Source organism: Balaenoptera ricei, chromosome 13 (genome assembly GCF_028023285.1).
Source record: "Balaenoptera ricei isolate mBalRic1 chromosome 13, mBalRic1.hap2, whole genome shotgun sequence".
Classification (NCBI taxonomy): domain Eukaryota; kingdom Metazoa; phylum Chordata; class Mammalia; order Artiodactyla; family Balaenopteridae; genus Balaenoptera; species Balaenoptera ricei.
In genome coordinates this window covers 84136504-84162580 of record NC_082651.1, presented here as the reverse complement: position 1 = coordinate 84162580, position 26077 = coordinate 84136504, and the positions used below count along the sequence as shown (strand labels likewise).

The 26077-nt window shown below is 36.2% G+C and overlaps 1 protein-coding gene across 7 annotated transcripts in view; it reads right to left on the bottom strand.

Annotated features, from left to right (window-relative positions):
- The window catches only part of ITSN2 (intersectin 2), a 164364-nt gene that overhangs the window by 76781 nt on the left and 61506 nt on the right, over positions 1-26077 (bottom strand). For 6 of the 7 annotated variants that reach the window (XM_059893516.1, XM_059893518.1, XM_059893512.1 and 3 more), the window contains 9 exons: positions 25647-25732; positions 24688-24950; positions 23677-23826; positions 21291-21431; positions 20770-20857; positions 14899-15038; positions 13778-13858; positions 4153-4289; positions 396-532 (listed from right to left, as the gene is read on the bottom strand). In XM_059893516.1, coding sequence (XP_059749499.1) covers positions 396-532; positions 4153-4289; positions 13778-13858; positions 14899-15038; positions 20770-20857; positions 21291-21431; positions 23677-23826; positions 24688-24950; positions 25647-25732 — 1223 coding nt within the window. The remainder of the gene's footprint in view (positions 1-395; positions 533-4152; positions 4290-13777; positions 13859-14898; positions 15039-20769; positions 20858-21290; positions 21432-23676; positions 23827-24687; positions 24951-25646; positions 25733-26077) is intronic. The other variant, XM_059893515.1, reaches the window with a different exon arrangement.

Sequence of the window (26077 nt, the reverse complement as noted above, 5' to 3'; positions counted from 1 at the left end):
AAAATTTCAGTGTGCAAAGACTTAAAACTTTACTGTTGCTTCATTAAAATAAACAGTTTAGTTACACTGGTGGAATAAAATATTTTAAACTATTTACTTCAATTATGAAAACTGTGTCAGGGTTTATGCACTGTTAGTGACGCCTATATTCTTTTCTTTGTGTTGCTTTAAGATTTCTACCCTCAGTCTGTTTTTTTTTTTTCCTCAGTCTGTTTTAATAAACCCACGAACTTCTCATCCAAGTTTAATTTAGAAAAAGGTCTTTTCTGACTCTGATTAGCATTCATTTTAATTTTCTTCTTTTTTTGAACCTCATCAGAGTCTATTTTTTTCTTGTTGCTTTTGTTGCTCTGTTTCAGAAAAATCAAATCAATTGTTTTCATCCTTATCCTTACTTTGTTTCTCCTCAGCCTTCCACTCCACTTCTTGAACTTTTTCTTGTGTTTTTTCTTCTTGGAGTCGCTTTTGTTTTTCTTCTTCCTCCTTTCTAAGATTTTCTTTCCATAAGTTTTCTTTTCCTTGTTTTGCTTTCCTTTACATGAAAGAAAAAGAGTTTGCATAATGTCCTCAATTTTTTTTTTTGCAAAATAAAAATGTAATAGAAGATTTTGTTCCTGACAAACTAAAGAAAAATTATGTATTTCTTATATGTTTAAATTTAATCTTAGGGACTTCCCTGGTGGCGCAGTGGTTGAGAATCCGCCTGCCAATGCAGGGGACACAGGTTCGAGCCCTGGGCCAGGAAGATCCCACATGCAGCGGAGCAACTAAGCCCGTGTGCCACAACTACTGAGCCCGCGAGCCACAACTACTGAGCCCATGGGCCACAACTACTGAAGCTCACGCACCCTAGAGCCTGTGCGCCACAACTACTGAGCCCATGCACCACAACTACTGAAACCTGTGTGCTCTAGGGCCCACATGTTGCAACTACTGAGCCCGTGTGCTGCAACTACTGAAGCCCGTGCGCCTAGAGCCCGTGTTCCGCAACAAGAGAAGCCACCGCAATGAGAAGCCCGCACACCGCAACGAAGAGTAGCCCCTGCTCACCGCAACTAGAGAAAGCCCGCATGTAGCAATGAAGACCCAACACAGCCAAAAATAACAAAATTTAAAAAAAAATACAATCTTATATAGTTATATATTTATTATATATAGCAAAGAGATATTAGTAGGGGGGTGTGGAGAAACCATGGGGATCAGGGTTGAAGGGGAAAACCAATTAATCAATCACTTAATCAAGAGAGAAACTAAGCACAAGTAGATGAGCTAGGGAGTATGACTAACAATTTCTCACACTCTCAAATTTCTTCCTGCCAGCCAACCTCCCAAACACAAGAAAAATGTGGAAAAAAATTGTAATGGAACTATTCAGAAAACAAATCTAAAAATTATATGTGAATTTCCTTCCCTTCTCTCCAGATTCTTCACAAGGACTGCTGTCAAACTCTTATTCCCACTATCCTAGCTAATCCCTGTTTTCGGGATTTAGTCATTGCTGTGAAAATAGGAAATGCTGCTGGACAGATTATCTACTTCTTATATTATCATTTAAAAGTCTTTTTCATTTGTTAGATTTTAGATAATAGAGCATTTTTCCTCTATAGGTCCATACTTCTGTACATGTGTCTATGACATTTGATATAGCTGCAGCTTGGTTTCTAGCTGGTCAAGATGGTCTAAGATCAGCTTAGTTGTTTTAGTATTAGAATTAATGCTCACTGGAGTTCTCCTTGCTTATACTTTTTATGATCTTACTGGAGGCAGAGCAGTCACCACTAATTAGCACCTTCTTCAAGTCTCAGCACACATTATCAGGGGCTGTGAAGATTGTGACTGGATGCATCCCTAGGATTTGGGGGCATTTATGCCCCACCAAGGTGAAAGTCTTGGCTTAATTCCATATCTCTCTTCCTATAATTCCTGGAGGAATTTGGAAGTCCTGGATAATTACAAAAACTGTAGACCCACTCAGTCATGAACCCTTCCTCCTCATCCCCCAAATGTCTTATAATTCATACTCCTGGTTCATTATCCCACAACTAACTTCCTCTCAACCCTTTGCAAATCCTCCTACACCCTCTATCACTTTGCAGAGTGCTTTCTCTAGCACTTTCCGTAACTGACATCCAGCTCTCCTTTGAGAGGCATGCTTCTCTTGCAGTCCTTAAGCAATTCCGACCAATATTCCCTTTCCCAGTTCTCAGTAACTTTCCCTGACACTCTCCCACGCCTAGGATGACCCAACCTACCTTTATTTAAATTCCCATAGCATTATAAACACCACTATCAGAGTACCTGCCACATATTTACTGGGATAGAGAAAAGACTAGAGAGTTAAGAGAATAAAAAATTAAATTTTGGTAAAGTTTCTATGTGCGTGTTTGTGGATGAGAAACTGGTCCACGGCCAGAAGATGCTTCAGAAGTTGGACAAAGAGGTCACATCTACAATGTGAAAATCTGACTATTACCAATAGCTTGGGACGAGAAGGCAACATACCTGAGCAAATGGCCAAGAAATCAAGATGCAGTACTAACACCCAGCTCTGGACCAATTCTACATGTTCTGATTTCTTCCCTCTACTAAAGCAGGATAATGTGCAAGGACAATGAATAAAATGAAAATGTGTATTACTAATATGGTCTGTTGGCCTGAAAGGAATTGTGAGCAATGATGGAGATATATCAAGATACTTGCATGTGTAAGCAGAAAATTCTTAACTAGCACATGACAGTCTCCATCTCTGTCAATCAAGATTATTTACTACTAATGAATGAATGAATAAAAGTCGTTTTGAGGATGCTCTTCAGAAGAGTTAAAATAATATTTGTGGAACATTCTGCATGTGACTGGATTTATTTTGATGACTGCCAATTTCTTTGACAACTACTCATTTTACTTTTTAGAAATGGACTTATTATATCTAAGGGAGAGCCCAATAAATTCAAATAGAACTAAAAAAAAACAAAGAAAGAAAATTCTAACACAGGGACTAGTTGCGCAGCACTGCACAGTTCCCTTGTGCAATGTTAAGTGGCACAAGTTAGGTGGCAAATAAAAGCCTTCTTAATTTGAACTTTACTGTCTCTACATCTATATTATTCTGGTATCTCTTGTTAGGGAATCACAAAAGTAGTAGCAATATTCTTTAGAATAAAGAATATTATAGCCATTTGTTTAGCTGTCTGACTCTCCTACTAGAATTATGAGAAATCTAGGGGCAAGGAGTAACCCAGAGTCTACCTGCATCACAGTCAACAGTGACCACTCAGTAAAAATGTGTTAAAGTGGTTATTCTAAAGCCATTAAGAAAAGAGGCCTGCAATATGGTAATGTGTCTTTCTTGCCTTCCCAGTAACTATTAGCTCTTTCATAGACATTATTGTCTACTATTCTCCAGGGCAAAGAAATGCTGGTTTGTTGATATTTGTTAACTAATTATAATAATTTCTGAAACTAGAGAACTTGGGAGAAACATAGGAACATATTAGAAATAGAATCTTACCGATAGAAAAAAAAATCATGCAAAGTCTCTAAATGAATGGTTCTAAGCTTCAGATACCACAACTGTCTCACTTTTCCTTGCTATAAATGTAGGCAGTTGATATAGCTCAGATATATACAAGGAAGCCTGCATCAACATGGCATTTCTACACTCAGTATTACACTCTATAAAATTAAGTACTTGGTTTTTATGATTTTTCAGGAAACGGTAATGGATTTATTATGGAGAGATAGAAATAATGAGTGCTTATTACCTGCAAAACATTATACTTGGTTCTTTAGTCTTATTTAATTCTGAGTTACTTATGAGGTATGCATTAATGTGTCTATTTTTCAGATGGAAAGACTGAGGTTCCAAAAGGTAAAGTGACTTAACCAAGACCATCCAGATAGTAAGTGGTAGATCAAGAATTCTAAACCAGGTCTGACTCCAAAGTCTGTATTTTTCACTAATGGAACATAAAATTGGTTACTGTAAACTCAGTCCACAAAAGAAGGACTGAACTTCTAAAATTTAGAATCTAAATAGCATCTTAGGATAATCATTTTATTCCCCTTAATTTTTCATAGTCAAACTAAAAATATGGACAACAAAATTAGAATTCTAATAGCAATATAGTATAATAAGTTTATCAACTATATTACCTTGTAGCCTCGTCTTCTAGTTTCTTTTTCTGTATTAGCTCTGATCTTTTTCTTTCAATTTCCCTCAGTTTGTCACGTTTGATCTTATAAAGTTGTTCAAGGGCTAACTGCTGTGTATTGTAGCTTTCTCTCAGTTCCTAAGGAGAAGATAAAAAGTCAACGTGGCATTGATTTAAATACTTTTGTCTTATGCAAAAATGTGGCAACTGCATTAAAAGATAAAAATCATAAAGCAAGTTAAACTAAAGTAAAAAGATTAAAAGTCTTAAAAAATCTAGATGATTGAAAAATTCTTGAAAAGATTAAGTATTTAAGGTATGTGGCCACTGAGGACAAATGCATGTTAAAATCATCTGCTTTTATAGTAATTCATTTCTAAGGAACATAGAATCTTTCACAAGCCAATTCTTTGATTTAGTACTTCATTTTCAATAAAAAAGCAATCTACTAAAAATACGGGGAAATAATTTGCTTGTTATAACATTTGAAGAGGAATTTTGTTCAGTCATATTTTTGACACATGTAGTTTAACCAAGTTACCCATAACTTTTACCCAGTAAAATACTGAACTAAACACAGAAGCAATTATTCAATAATTTAATAATTATTCAATATTTATTTAATTTAAATAATAATATATTAAATAATTTAATAACTAAAAATGGAAAAGATAATGTCTACCTAAAACCATGACTAGAATGGGCCAAAATAATGAAAAGTATTCCAAACAGGAATTAAAATAAACAACTGTTTATTGAGCATCTAGCTCTGTGCAAAGTGCTATGAAGATTCACAGCGATCCAATCCAAGGCCGTCTGACTCCCAAGTCTATAGTTCTTGTCTCAAAGTAAATTGCCAAAATCTGGGATATAGATAAGTGTCTTCGCAGAAACTTGTGATTATCTGTTCAGCATTTCCTTTCCCTCTTCTGCTAACAGCACCCTTCCTCCTTTTGGGAAGCTGATTTACCCCCCAATCCCACCCTTCTATGTGGTTTTGATGAGTCTGTCAGATTCAGTGCTCCTCCCACTCCCACCCAAGTGTGGTCACTTATCTAAACAATCACAGCACCTCACCTCCCTGGCAAGAATGACTGGTTCAAAGGATGTGCACATGATCCAGGCTGGGCCACAATCCCTTCCCGGGATTCAGATATATTGAAGAGGGGAGAAAGAAGTCTTTCCTTCACTAAACTCATTAAAATGGGATAAGGTAAACCTGGAGCTGCCCCACTTACTAGTGAGGCCAGCAGGGGTAGGAATGAAGTCAAAACAGGAAAGAGAGAAGCAAAGATTAGAGATAGAGCTGGAGAGAGAGGGAGTGCTGGGGGAACCAAATCTCCAACTTCATTCCTGTGTCTAGGAACTGCCCCGTCTACTGATTCAGTCAGTGGTCTTAGTACTCTTGCAATAACCACTCTTTTCAGCTTAACTATTTTGAACTGAATTTCTTTTACTTGGAATCTATAGAATCCTGAACAAGGGAGTAGAAAAAGCCTGGGATAAGGAAGAGGAAAAAAACCCAAAAAACTAAGAAACTCCCACAAAAACCTGAAATAAACAAAAGAGACCTCATGGCAAAGGTGGGAGCTTCGACATTTAGATAGAATTTTTTGGTAAAAGATGTCTTGGGGCATCTATCTACACACAAAAACAAAACTCCAAACCACAAACAAACAAACGAAAACGACCTAAGCTCTACTTCTTTTCAGGAATAAAAATATTTTATAGGTGAACCCTTTTAACTTGATTGAAATGGTAGATCTTATCTGAGTAAATGTGGTATCCAGAGACTATGTCCAAAATGTCTAAGATCAAGACTTGCAGCTTAAGACAACAAGAATACAAATACTACATTCATAGAAAAGTTTTCACAGATCTCAGCTTCTGTAGTTCTCTTTGTTGCACCTTTCTCTAAACTCTATTGACGGGACTTCCCTGGCGGTCCAGTGGTTAAGACTGCCTTCCAATGCAGGGGGTGAGGGTTCGATCCCTGGTCAGGGAGCTAAGATCCCACATGCCTCGCGGCCAAAAAACCAAAACATAAAACAGAAGCCATATTGTAACAAATCAGTAAAGACTTTAAAAATGGTCCACATCAAAAAAATCGTTTAAAAAAAACCCCAAACAACTATATTGAAAAGCAGAAGACTACAATGGTTACAATCTGTGGAGAAGCGGTGTGGTTTAGTGATAAGGACTCATGGAGCATGGGTCTGGAATAAGAATGCCAAGGTCTGAATCAGGCTCTGTCTGTGACTAGCTGAGTAATCTTAGGAAAGTTACTTAACAGTCTCCTCATCTGTAAAATGGGGTTAATTATAGTACATGCCTCACAACACTGTTATGAGGACTGAATGGGTTAATACACATAAAGCGCTTACAACAGTGCAGGGCACACAGTAAGTCCTCAATAAATATTAGCTATATTATTGGCTGAAGTCATAAATAGAATTATAAGTTTAAAACGAGAGTAAAGAGGAGCCAAACTAATGTCTGATCTTAATATGGCTGTAAGGTTAGCCCCCTAACTTGTCCTTTAAAATACTGTTCCAAGTCTTCCTTCATTAGCCCATTCCTCCAATGTGTGAGTTAACGAGCTTCCTTGTGCTCCCCAAGACGTTCTGTGCATTCCCCTATCACAGGCAGGGTCTTCTGACTGTATGACTGTCTCCACTGGAGTGAGTTTCTTGACAACAGGACTGTCTTTCATCAAGGTATCCCCACACAAGAGAGAGCCTGGTACAGTGTAGTTATTTAATTAGTATTTACTGGATGAATGAAAATACATAAACCATAGACTATGCATATTAATAAGATTTGAAGAGCACCACAGGGCTTCCCAAAAACATTTCTTCTGCCTGACTTACAATGATCCTAGAAATTCTTATCATTAGACTCACTCCTCTGAGTTAAGTCATGCTTCCAGGAGGTCCTGGTTAAATCTATCAGTTAACTATCACTTTGCTGTACAGCAGAAATTAACACAACATTGTAAATCAACTATACTTCAATTAAAAAAAAAATCTATCAGTTAACTGAAAAGAAGTAAACAATCTGCACTTACGAACAGAACTGTACTCCATCTTAACGGAATAATAGATCATTCTTTTCAGGTTAAGGAAGTTCTCTTCCATTCCTAATATGCTAATAACTTTTTCATTTTTTAATCATGAATAGATGTTAAATTTTATCAAATACCTTTTCTGCATTTAGTGAGATGAGCATACTATTTTTCTCCTTTAATCTGTTTATATGGCAAATTACAGTCAACAGTTTTATATGTCAAATCATCTTTGCATGGCTAAGGTAAATCCAACTTGGTCATAATGGAGTATCCTTCTTATAAATTTCCATATTCAACTTTTCAATATTCTTTAGAATTTTTGCCTCTATGCTAAATTGGTCTATAATGATCCTTTCTTATACTATTCTTATCAAAATTTGAGGTTTATGATAGTTTCATACAATAAGTTGGGAATATTCCCTCTTCTACATTTTGAAACAGATGTATAAGACTGGAGTTATTTATTCCTTCAGTAAAATTCTGGGTCTGGATTCTCTTTTAGGGAAGATTTTAAACTATGGAATTAAAATATTTTGTGACAATAGAGCTACCTAAATATTTTACTTTTCCTGAGCCAGTTTCAGCAAATTCTGATTTGTTCATTTCACCTATGTTTTCATATTTATGTGCAAAATTTTTCATAATAGTCCCTTCTCTTTTATTGTTTGCAATGTGTTTAGTTATAGTTCCTTTTCACTCCTTTATTTTTGTTTTTAAATTAAGTCTTGCCACAGGTTTGTTAATTTTATTAATCTATAAAGAGAGTCAAACTTTGGCTTTCTTGATTCTCTGTATTAAATATCTGTGTTCTGTTTCACTAATTTCCTTCTACTTTTTTCCCTTCATTACACTAGTCTTTTTCTAGTTTCTTAAGTTGAACACTTAGCTTATAAATTTTCATCTTTTTAAAAAAAAATATAACCATTTAAGGTCAAATCCTGACTCTCTGGGTTGAATTTCTGCTTGCTACCTGTGTGACCCTGGGCAACTTAATTTACTCCTATGTGAAATGTGAACAAATAATAGAACCTACCTCATCGGGTTAATATTAAGGATTAAATAAATTAATATAAGTAAAACATTTAGAACAGTGCCAGTCACAGATAAAGCCTTTAATAAATCCTGACTATTATTAGTATATCTTGATTTATGAATTAGAAAATAGTTATTGACTTCTGATATGGAATATGGGGAATCTGCTCATTTACACTATCCCCCATCTCCTCTCCATTTTCCAGTGTTAGTTATAATTTAAAAATATACTTATTCTTTTCATTTTCATAAACATTTGACAACATTTTGCAACTCAATTTTTCTCCAAGTTTTTATTTTGAAAACTTTCAGATCTACAAAAAATTTGACTAAGTTGAAGACGCTGATGCTTTCACCCCTAGAACTTCATCATTATTCTACGTAACTACGGTGTCAACGTCAGTACCAAACTAAAGAAATTTGACAGTGACATAATAATCTTAATACAGAATTCATATTCAAAAGATGTTCCCTCCCAATAGTGTAAATATTATCCTTAATAACAGCTTTTTTTTTGGCTCCATAATCCAATCAAGGACCATACACTTCATTTCGTCATTGTGAGAAGATTTCCTCCATCTTTTATGAGATTCACATTTTTAGAGTGTGGGTTAGTCAGCTATTTTACAGACCAAACCACAATTTGAGTTTGTCTAATTATTTCCTTACACTTACATGGATGAAATATTTTTGGCAAAAATAGTATAGAAGTGATGTGTCTTTTTCAGTGCATCATATCAGGAGACACATAATGTCAGCTTCTGCCATTTGGGTAATGTTAAATTTGACTGCTTGGTTGAGGATGGTTTACCAGTTTCTGGCCTGAGTATTTTCTTTGCTCTTCATTGCCATTTCTAGATGATTATTTCTTCTCACTCTTACAAACTCCATCTTTTTCTGAGGCTCAGAATAACATCCAGCAGTACCACCCTCCCCTTCCTCTTTATTGTCATCTATGGATCACCTGGTCACTGATCCTCATTCACTCATTTTCATTATTCTTCCAGTCTTTGACATCAACGTAGATGACCCCATCAAAACCTCAACTCAGACTGATCTCCTCAAACACGGGGAGGGGGAAGTGTAAGCCTGGATGAAGTGAGAGAGTGACATGGACATATATACACTACCAAATGTAAAACAGATAGCTAGTGGGAAGCAGCCGCATGGCACAGGGAGATTCGCTTGGTGCTTTGTGTCCACCAAGAGGGGTGGGATAGGGAGGGTGGGAGGGAGACGCAAGACGGAGGAGAAATGGGGATATATGTATATGTATAGCTGATTCATGTTGTTATACAGCAGAAACTAACACACCATTGTAAAGCAATTATACTCCAATAAAGATGTTAAAAAAAAAAAAAAAAAAGGTAGGGGTTGAAATAGTAACCTGGGAAATATCAGAGTCAAGTAACAACTAAGAACATGTGGTTTATTTGATGCTGAGTTGAAAACTGTAAGAACTGGTGTCCAGGGTCCTGATAGGACTTGAGCAGCTCTGCTAAGTCACTCTAAGTGACCAGAAACTATGAATTCAAAAGCATTCTCAATGTTCATTCTTGGGGCTAAACATATATTTCAGCACACTGGAGGAAAATTTTCCAAGTGAATATTATACAGATAAGAAGGCTTAATTATCCCTTGGCATTGTTCCTTTCCTGCCTCAGAATTATTGAAAAAAATATTGAAAAACACAAATAGGATTTATGCAAATGTAAGTATTTGACATTAGATTTTCTGTATAGGTAGTTTTATAAAACATAATTATAATAAAGTGTATATGGTTTAAGAAGGTTATAAAGTTTAAAAGCATCACAGTAGGAGGATTATAACTTTCTATTGTGATAAAATCCATCAAAAATAAAACTTCCCATTTTGACTAAAAAAAGAAAAAACAAAACAACTGATCTCCTCAACAATGACTTTTTTTTTACTCCATTTAATTCCTCATTTGCATTATTATACCCTGAATCTCATCATCATCACAAAGAGAACTACCACTGATCAGTATCCCATTTTCCAAACATAAGTTCTTATTCTTCAAGCTTTTCTTATATATGGTACATCCATTTCAACAGGTTTCCAACCTCACTGAGACCTCCATTCTGTTGATCCTATCATCCTCTCTTTTTTCATCAGGACCCCTTCCTCTCTTCATATCCCTTCTTGTCCAGTACATATTTGAGTTCATGTTTATCACAATTACTGTGTTAAGATCTGTAGCTCCCTTGTTCCTCCCTCTCTGCCCATGTCTATTAAAACCTCAAACCCGTATGAATCTATTAACCTATGTAATCATCCTTTTCCATGCTTACACATAAACAGCTGAACTTCGGTGGAGAAAAAAAAAAAGACACAATTAGGACTGCTGTTTTCAATTTAAATTCATGAACTCCAACTTCAAATAGGCATTCAACATTGCTCAGGACACCTACTGTTTTCCTCTACTAAGCTTGCACTCCCCACCCCGACTAAGATGTGTATTTCATGCCTACTTTTTACTCCTGAAATTTCCCAATCTTCCATTCATTCTTTTCACTACCAGCCAATAATCTTGCCTCATTAAGCCAGACTGGAACTCCCTCATCTTTCCATCTCAAAAGCAATAAAACTTCCTGCATCTGTATCCATCTCCTTCTAGCCTAGTTTGAGTTATTCCATGTCCTCAACCACCCATGAAGACTCCTTGTAATGATCCAACTTGCTTCTGATTTTAGGTTTTAAAGCTATCAACTTCCTACTCTCCACCAACAAATTTAACCGACTTCACACCTATCTTATTCCCATATGCTACACTGGAAGTATTCTTTTTCTCTTGTCCTTCAATCTATGCTCCAGATTATATCTTAATCTGCTTCCTTGGGACTTTGCTCTATCAATTATCACTATTTTATACAGTCAGTCTCAATCTCTCACTTTCCTCCTCCTTCCCTTCCTCTCTCTTCTACTTTAACTCTTGTCTTTCTTTTCTTTCTTCCTTTTTTTGAATTTAAAAAATAGCCTTTACTTAAAAGAATAAATTACATGGAATCAGAAGTTTTCCTAAAACCTGGGATACATGGTTTTCTGCTGTTTTTTGACTAATTTCTTTCTACTTTTTTCTCATAAACTCTATATACCAATACTAACTCTAAATGCTGTATATTTTTCTGACTGAGAACATTCAAAACCATTCATTCATTCGACAAGTATGTATTGCCACACATGATGTTCCATGCACTGTTCTAGGTGCTGGGAATTCAGCAACGAAATATTTGTCTTGAGCTTGGCAATCATCTTTAAGACAATGAGATGGATAAGGTTAGTTAGCTAAAAAGCTTAATTTTCTCCATTTCCATTCTTCTGTTCTAACAGAAACTATCCATTCCTCATGTACCCATATGCTGCACAAAAAGGTGATACCACTTTCAAGGGTGGTCCTAATTATTCTTTTATTTTTCAACTTTATTAAAGTATAATTGGTAAATAAAAACTGTATATAGGGCTTCCCTGGTGGCGCAGTGGTTGAGAGCCAGCCTGCCTGCCAATGCAGGGGACACGGGTTCGGGCCCTGGTCTGGGAGGATCCCGCGTGCCGCGGAGCAGCTGGGCCCGTGGGCCACGATTGCTGAGCTTGCACGTCTGGAGCCTGTGCTCCGCGGCGGGAGAGGCTGCGATGAGGAGTGGCCCCCGCTTGCCGCGGCTGGAGAGGGCCCTCGCACAGAAACGAAGACCCAACACAGCCATAAATAAATAAATAAAACTGTATATATTTAAGGTATACAATTTGCTGCTTCAATACACATATACACTGTGAAATGATCACCGTAATCAAGCTAATTAACATATTCATTTCCTCATATAGTTACCATTCCCTCCTTCCCCCCGCTCCTTCTCTTCCCCCCCCCATCGGTCTCTCTCTCCCTCTCTCTCTTCTCTCCCTCCCTCCCTCCCTTCCTTCCTTCCTCTCTTTCTTTCTGTGGTGAGAATGTTTAAGATATATACTCTTAACAATACTGTATTGTAGAGTTGAAATTTTCTAACTATAGTCACCATGCTGTGCAGTAGATTTCACAATTTATCCCTCTTGCATAACTGAAACTTTGTATCCTTTGTCATCTTTCTTAAACAAAGTTTTCCTCATGCTCTCTTTTCACTCTCCTAAAGAGCTGTTAACACGCACTCCACCCCTCCTCAGCTCCCATTCATTCCTGATCTCCCGCAATCCAGCCTCTGCTGGTCACTCAAATGAGATGGCACTTTCAGCAAGGTCTTCAAAGGTCTCCTTGTTGACAATTCAATGGATACTTTTCAGTACTAAGTTAACTGACTGCTCTGTATCATTTCCAATGACCACAGAAAGCCTCTTTTCTTGCTTTCTGTAACAAAAGTCGGTCTCCTGACCACTCTGACAGTATAGGTTTCATTCCCTTTTACATTCCTAAATTGCCTCTGATGAAACCTCAACAAGCAGTGAAAGGTTGGAAGGCAGGAAGCAGAAGGAAGAAAGAAAAACAAGAGACAAAAATAATCTGCTAGCCTGTGGAGAATCAAATGCTAACTCGAAGAATCAGACTTCTGTGTGTGAGTACAGTCCACAAATATCATCAAACTGCACTGTATACGTGAAGAAACTTAGGTTTACATTTCTGTGTGATCTGCAGCAAAAGTTCTAAGACCAGATAATCTGGCCATTCATGCTATAACCATAAAGGAAAGGATGATACCATCTTTCCAACTGCCCTACCTTTGCTTAGGTAACAAATGAGCTCTACTTATGTTCCTGTCTTCATTGTGTATATATATGTAATTGCCCTATTGCCATCCATTTTAGTACTGAGTAGAATACAGTTGAAAATCTACTAGGGTCAGCAAGTGGTAAATATAAAGCAACTTTCTTTAAACTAAATCAAAACAGGAATTCATTGAATGTTTTAAATATTCTTTGCGCTATCTATACATGACAAAGTGAACTACTTATTTATAAATATGATTTAAACATTTTTATCTGTGGTGCAAGCATATCTAAATATGAGGCCTGATAACTAGACAAAACTAAAGCTGCACCTGCATTATTGGTTCTTTAAGATTTTTCCTTATAGCAGTATTAGGAAGCAGCCTGATCTATACATGACATAACCTTGCACGAGATTTCAAAAGGTATAAGTTTTATTTTAAACAGTAATTTCAGTGATATGGGTAAATAATTTAATCTCACATTCCCTTAGTTTCCCTTCGAATTGAATGAGTAATCATCCCATCAGTTAGCCCGACTCACAGGGATGCTCTACGGGAACCAGGAAATATTTCTCAGTGTCTTGGGCTCCTCATGAGAAAGGTTACTCTGGGCAACCCTACTGATTCCTGGCATTAGACTCAAACAGGCAGTGAGACAGCAGAAGGATATTTAAGCAAGCAGAAAGAAAAATGTCTATACTGTATATGTTATTTCAAACAAGGATATTCAGATAAATGCAAAGAATAGTCTAGTTTTTTAAAAAAGAAAACAGTAAAGTAACTCAAAGAAAAGTAGCTAGATATTAGAAAATAACCTTAAGTAAGAGGAAGAGGTTGTTGAGACAGCTTAGCAGAGACAAAAGGCACTGAAGAAGAGAGTCATCCATATTCCCACACTGTAAGATAAGGCAGATAAAAAGCCAATTAAACTAGGTACAGATTTTTAAAAAAATAATGTAGGGAAGATAACTTGGCTGGTTTGTCAGTGACAAATTATTTAGTCTTCTTTAAATTTTTTTTCTACAGAATATATGCTTGTGTGGAATGTATTATTAACATTATTCACCTCAAACTTCCCTTTCTTAACGGAAGCCACCATGGTTTCTTTTACCATTCTGTTTACTCTATGGTTGGTGTAACATTATTCTAAATAAGTTAGCAAAATGAAAGTCACATGAAGAGACACAGAGCTGCCTGAAAAGCTTTGTAATACGTTATGCTCTAAAAACTTCATGCTTCATTAGCAAGGGAGTAACTGAAACTAGTCCCAAATTTTAATCATGTGCCATTACTCTGGTTGCTAGCTTTTAATATTTTCTTTCACGGGCATGGCTTCAGTATACAACTAACACTGCACAGAATGATAAGCATATGGTATACGTTTTGGACATCTGTTCTGCCACTGCAGCAAATAATGAATCATGAATCTACTTTTCATGCAAAATTTTAGTGCCAAATTATGCTTTGGATTTCATTGGCTATGGCATTATTTCACAAAGGTTAATTAAATTGTAAAAAAAAAAAAAAAGAATTTAGTGTGTTAAAAGAGCCTCTACAACTTGGACTATTTAAAATTTTCCATATTTCCCATTTTCAAATTTGCCTAAGATCATTCTGGCTGAGATCTAATACTGACAGATCTAATCTAATCTAATCCTAATACTGACAAAGGTAATTATTTTTTAAATGTATAGATGCCAATAAAAACAGTCATCAAAAACTGGAAACTATGGTAAATTATATATTTACACGACTCAATGTTTACAATACACAGAGAACATTAAAAACAATCCTACAATTCTGGTATAGCTCAAATTATAAATTATGAAATGTACTATATATAACAATAATAGCTTCAGTTATTCATTCAATTAAATCAAAATAAGGAAGGTAAAAAGGCAGCTAACTAAAAATGAATATAATAGAAGATAAATACCTTTAGTTGACTGTTAAACGAATCCATTTCTGATAGCTTAGATGCAGTTTCTTTTTCAAGAGCATCTAATTGTTCTTTAAGTCTTTGGCATAATTCTTCCTTTTCTAATGATTTTTTATGAAGTAAACCAACTCCTAAATCTGAAATACAAACATCATACAGTTTACATTTGGTAGAAGTTCCTGTCATTACCAGTAATTAACATTTACTGTCTGGTCAAATTGGTATAACTAGAGAGCCAAAGGCTATACACACATAAGGTGGATCAACTCAAGGGAAAAAACAATCAGCAGTCATTTCCCTTTTTCGGGTATCTTGGAAGATCCTCGTATGGAAATGTTATAAGCATTGGTTCTGTACTCAAAAGTACTAGAACTTGAAGTGACGCTCCATTTTGGGTAAGGTGCTTCACCCATCTCATCCGCAGGCTCTCCTATTCAATGGGCATTATGTATCACCCACCTCATATATGAGGTGATGATATAAAGCCATTAGTACAGAGTCTGGCCCATAGTAAATACTCAATTAATAGCTCCTATTGTTAAAGAAGCTTTCTATTTATTCTCAGTGCTCCCAAGAATAGGGGAATATTCACTACAAGGACTCAACAAATATTACTAACTGGATCATTCAGTGGTATTATTTTAGGAGGTAGGAACAGAGAGCTTCATTTTATATGACCTTTTCTTACACATTTAGGCAAGGATGAAAAAACTGGATGGAAATATATGATGCAGACTACATTTCAATAAATTAAGATAGCAATCTTACCATCTATTTAAATACAGCTGACCCTTGAACAACTCAGGGGGATTGGAGGGCTGACCCTCTGCTCTGCTGAAAATCCAAGTATAACTTGCAGTTGGCCCTCAGCATACGTGGTTGCAGTTCCTCCATATCCACAGTTCTAAGTCCTTGGATTCAACAACCACGGATCTGTGTAGTACTGTAGTATTTACTTATTGAAAAAAATCTGCATAGAAGTGGACCTGTGCAGTTCAAACCCACGTTGTTCAACGGTCAACTGTACATATTTTAAAACTTTATTGTATTTTTTAAAGTACAGAAATCTAGTACAAAATTCAAATAAAATGAAGCATATAGAGTAAAAAGTAAAAAAGTCTCTCTTCATCTCACCTCCTACCCCCCTCTTAGGTACTTGATATGTGCATACTCAGCATTTCCATGGGGCTTTAATGGGATCACGCTGTCTACGCAGCTTAGCAACTTGTTTTAAATTTAATAACACATCTCACCATTAAAGACATCTAGATCTAGTTCATTCTTTAAAATTGCTCCCTGGTAGTCCACATTATGGCTATTCCGTAATTTAGGTAACTATTCCCTTTTTGATTGCCATTTAGGTTGTTTCTGATTTTCTACTATTAAATAAAAATGCTGCCAAAAACATACTTATATGTACATTTTAACGCACACATGGAAGTATTTTAAAAGGCTAGGAGGTGAAAGAATTGCTACGTAAAAGGATGTGCACACTTTAAGTTTGGACAGAAACTGCCAAACTGCCCTTCCAAAAAGCTGTACCAGTAACAATGACACCAAATTACCTGTTTCTGCATATCCCTATCACCAGATACTATCACTCATTTTTCTTTTTTTTTAAACATCTTTATTGGAGTATAATTGCTTTACAATGCTGTGTTAGTTTCTGCTTTACAACAATGTGAATTAGCTATACATATACATATATCCCCATAACTCCTCCCTCTTGCGTCTCCCTCCCACCCTCCCTACCTCCCTATCCCATCCCTCTAGGTGGTCACAAAGCACCGAGCTGATCTCCCAATGCTATGTGGCTGCTTCCCACTAGCTATCTATTTTACATTTGGTAGTGTATATATGTCCATGCCACTCTCTTTGTCCCAGCTTACCCTTCCCCCTCCCTGTGTCAAGTCCATTCTCTACATCTGCATCTGCGTCTTTATTCCTGTCCTGCCCCTAGGTTCTTCAGAACCATTTTTTTTTAGATTCCATATATATGTGTTAGCATACGGTATTTGTTTTTCTCTTTCTGACTTACTTCACTCTGTATGACAGACTCTGCGCCCACCCACTTCACTACAAATAACTCAATTTAATTTCTTTTTATGGCTGAGTAATATTCCATTGTATATATGTGCCACATCTTCTTTATCCATTCATCTGTCGATGGACACTTAGGTTGCTTCCATATCCTGGCTATTGTAAATAGAGCTGCAGTGAACATTGTGGTACATGTATCTTTTTGAATTATGGTTTTCTCAGGGTATGTGCCCAGTAGTGGGATTGCTGGGTCATATGGTAATTTTATTTTTAGTTTTTTAAGGAACCTCCATACTGTTCTCCATAGTGGCTGTATCAATTTACATTCCCACCAACAGTGCAAGAGGGTTCCCTTTTCTCCACACCCTCTCCAGCATTTACTGTTTGTAGATTTTTTGATGATGGCCATTCTGACCGGTGTGAGGTGATACCTCATTGTAGTTTTGATTTGCATTTCTCTAATATTAGTGATGTTGAGCATCCCTTCATGTGTTTGTTGGCAATCTGTGTATCTTCTTTGGAGAAATGTCTATTTAGGTCTTCTGCCCATTTTTGGAATGGGTTGTTTGTTTTTTTGATATTGAGCTGCATGAGCTGCTTGTAAATTTTGGAGATTGTATCACTCATTTTTCATTTTTGCTAACTGGCAAAAAAAATGCTTATTGTCATTTTAATTTGTATTTTCTTGACAACTACTGAAATCAAATAAACATCTATTTATATGGCCACCTACTTACATTTATCAGCCATCATCTTGAATTGTCTCATCTCAACCTTTGCTGGCTTTTTCCTCCTATTGGCTTGTCTTAGTTTCTGACTTGTATAAGCTCTAAATTCTTGTTGTATCATACATATTTCAATTTTTTTTTTTTTTACTGTTTATGACATCTTTCAACATGAAAAAGTTTTTCATTTTTATTTCATCAAAAACTAAATATTTTCCTTCATAGCTCTATGTATTGTTTGAAGAGACTTTTCTGACACCAAGATTATAAAAATGTTTTCCTCTGTAACATTTTTTTCTAGAGTTATATTTTATGTTTAGCCTCCCACTTTACCTAGAATTTATATCTGCAGAGAGTGAGGTAAACAGCTTCTTCACCCCCCTTTCAACTATCCCTCAAATCACTTAATGAAGAGATAGTAACTATTGAAAGCCCATCCTTTCCCCACTGATGTTAAATGCCAACTTTATCTAATCCTAAATTGCCATATATATATATATATATATATATATATATATATATATATATATATAGTCTTGTTTCTAGACTCTCTATTTAGTTCCAGTGTTCTGTTTCTATTTTGGATCAATAATACATTATTTTAGGTACTATACCTTTCATAACTCATGTTTCGGTATCTGATAGGGCTAGACTCCTCCCCCCACCAATGTTTTTTCTTTTTAAGTCTTGGCTCATCTTGTGTATTTTCTCTTCTAGGTTAATTTGTGAATTATCTTGTCAAGTTTCATTTAAGGAAACCAGAATAAAACTGAATATATGGATGAATTAGTAGAGAACAAAATAACATCTTTAAAATATTGAGCGAGTTCATTCAGGAATATAATATGTATCTACTTATCCAGGAATCTTTTATGTCAATCAGTAAAGTTTTATGGCTGTGCGTTTCTTCTTTGTTCATTTAACAATGAGAATGCTGATGCGAATGAGACCTTTTTTCCCCTTATTTTCTAAATAAATACTTTCGATATATAGTAAAGTTGCTGATTTTTATATGCTGATTTTGTATCCAGGCACCTTGTTAAATTGTCTTATAATTCTAACAGTTTTCCAGTATTTCAATAAATATTTAATCATTAAATTACACATCTGCTATATGCAAGGCCTTGCACTTTGTTCAATGGTAGGTAAAAGTGAAGGGTAAGGCATGGGTCCTATTCTAGTCAAGGTGGGAGACAAGCAATGGGAAAAATAACAGTAAAAGAATATTCATTCTTAGTATTCAAAATGAGCATCAGTAATAATGGATGCTTTCATACTGAATGTGATCATATCACATCTACGAGCACTGTGTTAGGTAACTGAAAGAGGCAACATGGTAGTGTGGTGGGCTTTAGGAGTCAGACACACAAGAATTTGAGACCTACTATTACATGATCTTGGGTAATTACTTATTCTCTGTGAACCTCAGTTTTTCCAAGCTGCACAATGGAAATAACGACGACTACTTTACAGGGTTGTTGTAAAAATGAACGGAAATAATGCATGAAAACTACCTAGCATGGTGCTTGGCACATGGCTGATAATCTTAAATGGTTACCATTATGGACAGAGGAATCTAAGGGATACTGGGTACTTTGCAAACTCCAAATAAGAGCTTCCTATTCTAAACTGGGCTACAGCAAAGATTAATAAATTTATAAAAGCTAAATTGGATCACATTCCACAGAGAAAGAGTAGCTCTACCAGGCCCCTAATAAGACATATTCTACATTCTCTTCACAATCCAAATACTAACAATGAAGATGACAGTATACTTTCTACCCTGCACAGATCAGGAGTGCTGCCTTATCCTACCTCTGGAATGCCTGTGAGGGGTAAGGTAGGAGCTGATACACTTCGAACGGCCAAGAAAAGCACCCTGTGCAAGGAAGATTGTCTGAGACGAGACATCAGTGGAAGGTGGGAGACATAATAAGAGTAGTTCACAAGATCAAATTTTCTATTCCTGGTATTTCTTCGATGTAAAGGGACCTTTACTAGAACAACAGTCCCAGCTTCTTTCTAACTCTTAAATACTTGGTGAGATCAAGATAAGGACCCGGGTGTACACAGCCCTATACCTTTCCTATCCCTTGCTTTCTTGAGGTTGAACTGCCTACAGGAATCTGCATTCTATGTTGTTCGTGCACCCAGTGTCTTACAGGGGCAGCTGTACTGCTCACAGATAAGCCATGCTGTCTAACATCAGCTTTATTAATAATGAGGTGATATTTTGGTCTCTCACGTCTTGCTCCTTTGCCTTATTTCTTAATTTGTTCAGAATTTGGGCAAAGAAGAGGGATGAACCTATTTACTGGCCCGCCTGAAAAACCAGAAGTGTAATAAAGAGCCCTAGAATGAAAAAACTGACAGATACTCAGTGGGAGACATTTAGGATACTTTAGCTAGTTCTAACACATTTGCAGAGTTACTTTTCTTTAAATAAATCTTTCTTCTGCTACATTGTTATTGGCATGCTATCCAATGTAGAGATTTTTTTTTTTCTTCAGTTTCCTGGTTGAGACTTGAATCAAGAGAAATATTATATTCTCATAAATTACACTGGAATATTTTCTTCCACAGGTGTCAGAGGGCCAAGGTGGTAAAATTCTTTACATGAATCACAAAGTTAGATGATATAAAAGGTCTGGGAAGAGCGTACCAGTCTGCTTAGGCCTATCACTGCTGTACACTATCACCCTAGAATCCAACAGGTTTGGCTCCATAGAAAAGTCCCCTCACGAACAGTTCTTTACAATTAGTGCAGGATTTTGCCAAAATGCACATATAGCCTTGTGTTCAAGCCAAACTGAGGTCTTGTTTAACTGTAATGTAACATTTTATTTGATTGATATTTGAAATATATAAATAAAAATGGTATCAAGACAGGAAGTCAGACCACAATTGTTATTTTATTTCTATTTACGTTTTATTGCTAAAAATGCTCCAACATGAGGTAATATTTTTCACATTATTTAAAAAATTTTAACTACAGACAAAAAATGTTATTTATAACAGAATAATGCTATTTTAAAACATAACAGAATATAACTGATACATTCAGAAAAGAATAAAAGAGGCAAAACAAACCTTAGAGACTTACCAGGTGTGTTACTGAGCTGCATATTTTTAATTCTTTCATTTAATAATTGCTTCTCTGGCACCAAATAGATAAGCTTATTTTGATATTCCTTATAAAAAGAAAAAGAAACTCTGTAATGTTGTCTAAGAATTTTCTGAAAATGTAAAAACATGATTTAATCACTCTTGAAACTTAGTATAGGAATAATACGTAGAATAATATGTAAATTGCTTACAACTTATGGATAAACTAAAATGGAATTAAATGATGTATTTATTTATTAAAGACTTAAAACTCAAAGTGGTAAATGCCCAGATATTGTATAAATATTAAGCAGAATTTAACCAGATGTTAAGCACAGTTTTAGGTAGTCCACGAGATTCCTGATATTGTACAAGATTGTGTATATCTACATGCCTTTAGGAAGAATGTCTACCAGAGGCTCAAAGCGGTTCATGCCCCCAAAAGTGAAAACCACTCTATTAGGAAGAATTATTAATAACTGCTCATGTTTAAGGACAATTCAGCAGCAAAGGACTTACCTGAAGTTCCTGTTGAAGCTGCCTGATTTCCATAATTTCCAGGTCACACTGCTTATCCAGAACTTCCAGCTCAGTCTTTTGAGTTTGTTTCCTGAGTCGGACGTCTTGAAGTCTGCCTGAGATCTGCTGATGTTTGCCATTCTACAGGAAGAGAAACATATGGTAACATAAAATGCTAATAGGAAATGTTCCTATCAAGAGAACAATATTTTTATTTAAATTCTAAATGTCATTTATCATTTATACTCCATCTAAGATAAATGTCTAAAACCAAGTTAACTCAAGAGCGTTTTTAGCAGGAAACGTACCACTGTGAGTGTAAGAGCCTATTATGTTAAGATGAGAAAGCACAAACATAACACACTGAATTTCTTTTCTGAACTCAGCATTTAGGCACTAATTCATAATATTAAAATATAAATAATCTCTTAGAATAATAAGGAGGAATAAGTGTGTGCATATGACAATTAGCATTACCTTCTCTGAACTTCTATTTCTATCCTCAATGCTGCCATCTAATTCTTCTAATTAAACAGTGTACAGGAGGGCCTTTTGGGGCCACACTACTCTTCTCCTATACCAATATTCCTTTCCCCTTGTTCTGAGAATAAGAGAAAAAAAAAAAAAAAACCAGAACAAAAAACAGCAGAGATTCTCAATGGAAGCTAATAAGAAGGGTGAGGTGTTATGAGCTGAACTGTGTCCCCCAAAATTTATATGTTGAAGTCCTAACCCTCAGTAACCTCAGAATATGACTGTATTTGGAGACAGGACATTTAAAGAGGTAATTAAGATTAAATGAAGTCTTATGGGTGGCCCCTACTCCAATCTGACTGGTGTCCTTATAAGAAGAGAACATTTAGACACAAAAGAGACAGCAGAGATGCACAGGCAGAGAAAAGGCCACGTGAGGACACGGCGAAAGGCAGCCATCTGCAAGCCAAGGAGAGAAGCCTCAGAAGAAATCGAACATGCTGACACCTTGATCTTGGACTTCCAGCCTCCAGAACTGTGATAAAAATTGCCACCTGGTCTGTGGTATTTTGTTATGGCAGCCTTAGCAAATACAGTGGGGTGAGGAAAAATGAGGCTCCTGGTTAAAAATCACCAATAATGAAAGTTTTTACTGAAAAGTATGTTTCATATTTGAGAAATACACACGGAAGGGAATATGCTGTGTCCACCCTGGATATCATGCTGTTATCTTCAGCAAATGTTAAGTATAGGCCCTGGACCTTTCCAGACTCTGCACATTAATCTATGCTACTGCTTGGTGTGTTACCCCAGTTCTTGGGGGAAAAACAATCAAAAGGTTTCCTCCCATTGTATTTTTAAGGAAAAATACACAGTCAATATAATGGTTCAGACAGATACCCAAGTAGCTACACAAAGAAGTTAAAGTTTGTAGGACTGTTTTGTAGTACTATGGCATGATTAACAACTGTGGTATGCTTTCCTATTCATTTGAAGGCATAAAATAGTACCTTTCTGATGAAAGATATTGTGATTTTTTAAAAAAATGTAATTCAATTCATCAACCAAATAAAACATTAGACTACAATTAAACAAGATGTAAATATGGCTCTACTACATAGCTACACATGCATTTTTTGCAAAACCCTACTGTATTATCAGGTCAGGCTTATGTGATTACAGGATCATAGTAGAATAGTATGCCTTACTCAGACCCTTTCTATCTTCTCACTTTGCATTTCAAGCAAAGTCTTTTAACAGATACTCTGACATCTGATATGTAAAAACTGATAAGCATAATGGTCAATATTAGTTAACAACCATAGTCTTTTAGAACTGAAAGGAATCCTAAGAGATCATTTAGGTCAGCAGTTTCCAATTATTTTTTCTTTTTAGCAGTAGAATCCTTTTTTCCAAGCAAATTTTAGATAAAACTCCAACAGAAGTACAGCAGATAAATGTGGTGATTCTCTGTTGTGAAATGTGGGAAGAAGAAGTGGGGGGAGGAGATGCTGTCCTAGCGCCTAGGCTCTCCTCTCCCACCTTCTGGTTATCCCTCTGTAGCCCACCTTCCAGAGACCAGTTTGAAAACTGAAAATCACAGAACCAGCACAAACTTTTATTTTATAGACGCGCAAAGTGAGGCACAGAGAAGGGAGATGTCTTGCCCAAGAGTACCTTGTTTATCCACATCTGAACTAAGACCACAATATGAGTCTCAGCATTTCGAGTCACTATCCTTTTTTCATAAACTAAACTGTCTAAACTGTTAAAAAGCACATATGAAAATATGATTATTTAATTACATTAAAACATAACATATTCACGAGATAGATTTAAAAAACAATAATATTTTTCAACAGGTAACTCTAAGCATCATTCAGATAAATTTCACTTAAACCTATAGCCATACCAGTGCTTCCAACTCGAGATGAAGGCTTTTCTTTTTAGAGTTTAACCTGACAATTTCTTCCTGTTCTCTATTCCTTCGATTGAGAAGCTCCTGTCTACGAAGTCTCTCCCATTCTAAACGACGTTGTCTTTCAAGTTCCTGTTTTGCTGCCTGAAAATAATGAATTAAAGTTAATTTTTAAATTAAAATTTTGCCTCATTCAAAAATTGATGGATTGACAAAGTAAAGATGAGGCAGCATTTAGCACTTAGTGGGCTTGAGTTTCTAAGGGTAACTGGGCAAACCTAGTTTTATCAATGGGCCTAAACTAAAGACTTCCACAAAAGCAAATTTATCCACCAGACTTTCTGATTGCTTCATAGGGCCATCCTCTTGCTGTAGTTACTTTTCCCTTAATAAACAAAAGGATGACTTCATAAATGCAAATGTTAGTAGGAGTAACTGTACCTTTATTCTGTTATCAGGGAAGAAAAAAATTTTATTTACCTTATTTCAGTGCCACTGTAATTTACTGTGGTCCACGCACAGCCCCTGAAAACACAGCCAGGCCTCCCAGGGACCCCACACAGCACCAGTTATCCCAAGGACCTGCGCAAGCCCACCCTCGTGATCCCTCTCAAGGCCTTCAACTCCCCACTCTCTTCTTTCTGCCTCTCCAATTACTTGGCCTTTTACTCTGGATCCTAAGCTTACTTTCGTTTAATGACCTGATCACACTGACTTCCTCCTCTGGCTCCTCACTCAACTCAGCTTTGCAACCAATCTTGCACTGATTGAGATATCACCTGCAGACATGCTTTCTCTACCAGCTGTCAGCCCTGAAACCCCTCACAAGCAAGGACCCTCTATCTCTCCACAGGAGAAGGAAGATTCAGATTCGTACAGGGTAAGAATGAACGAACGATGCTGAGAAAAAGCACAGCAAAAATTACCATTTTTTATCCAATGAAATGTAGCCACTTACTAAATGAAATGATTTTCCTGGGAAATAGAATAACTTAAAAAAATAACCTCTCGTCTTTCTATCTCTTTTCTCCTTTCTTCCTCCCGCTGTCTCTCCAGTTCCCTCTGCTTCTCCAAGCGCTTTTCAAATTCCAGTTGTTTCTTCCATTCCTGCTCTTGGAGCTCCCTCTGCTTCCGCTCCCACTCCTCCTTCTCCTTCTGGGCTTTGCGCTCTGCCTCCCTCTGCTGCTGCTCCATCACGGCCTGGCGTCGCTTCTCCAGCTCCACGTTCCCCCGCTCATAGTTGGCTTTCCGCTTGTCCTCGAACGTAACTAGGTAAGGTACATTGTAAGCATTCTTCAACATCAAGCCTACTGAACCTGTAATCTAGTCTCAACGTCCTCATGCCTCATGGTCACGTGACTGCTATTTCCCTGTGGATACTTCTCCGAAGGATAATTTTAACTCAAATGTAAACAGTAAAATATTTACTTTCTTATAAGAATATTCATTTTTGGAAAACAAATCTCTAAGTTTGAGTCCATCCAAGAGAAAAATAATTTTACTATTCCTGCCAATGAAAATACTTTTCAATTTTTTTCTCAGAATTTTCTTCAAGGATAACCAAAGTTGTATGGCTATATATTTGTTACATTTGGTATATGTCATTAACTTTTTAATATTTAAAAATATCTACACATGTACTTTTTCAACCAGTATTTAAACATTTTTTTAAAGCTCAAGATTTCATTATAAAGCTTGCTATAATGATTTTTCCAAAACTGGGAGAAACACTTTAACTAGGACACCTAATACATACATTCTTGCCAAATATACATACCTGTCTCTTCCTCTCAGTTTTGACTATCTTAATTTTACTGATGTTGAAATCCATCCCATTCATCAAACAGTTTCTCGTACAGCATATAAAATATTCAGAATTTAAAAATTCTAAATATTCATTTATATTTCACAGTAAAATTTAAGAGAACTCACAATAAATATACAACTTGGACACTCGATGTTACCTGGTAATTTTTTCTGAGGTTCCTCTTCTTGTATTTTCTGATATGAAGGCAGAGTTCCGTTAATGGAATCAATTTGCTTTCCTCCTCTAAGAAAAGCAAACAACAAATAAATTTAGCATCATGAGATCTGAGAATTTTTAGACCAGATTATATAGACTACCACTGACTAGAGCAATTTAATATTTAGAATGTAATTAAAGATATTTAAAATATAGTGTGGTCTATAATTATACTGTACAGCAGTATATGGATTATCAAGCCAGAGAGATGTGGATTCAAATCATGGTTCAGCCAATTGCTATTCTTGGGTAAATTTATTCTTAATCTCTTTAGTCATCAGTTTCCTCATCTATAATGTGGTGAAAATACACACCTACTTCTTTTTTTTTTTTCAGTTGCCCTTTGAACAACTTGGGTTTGAACTGCACAGA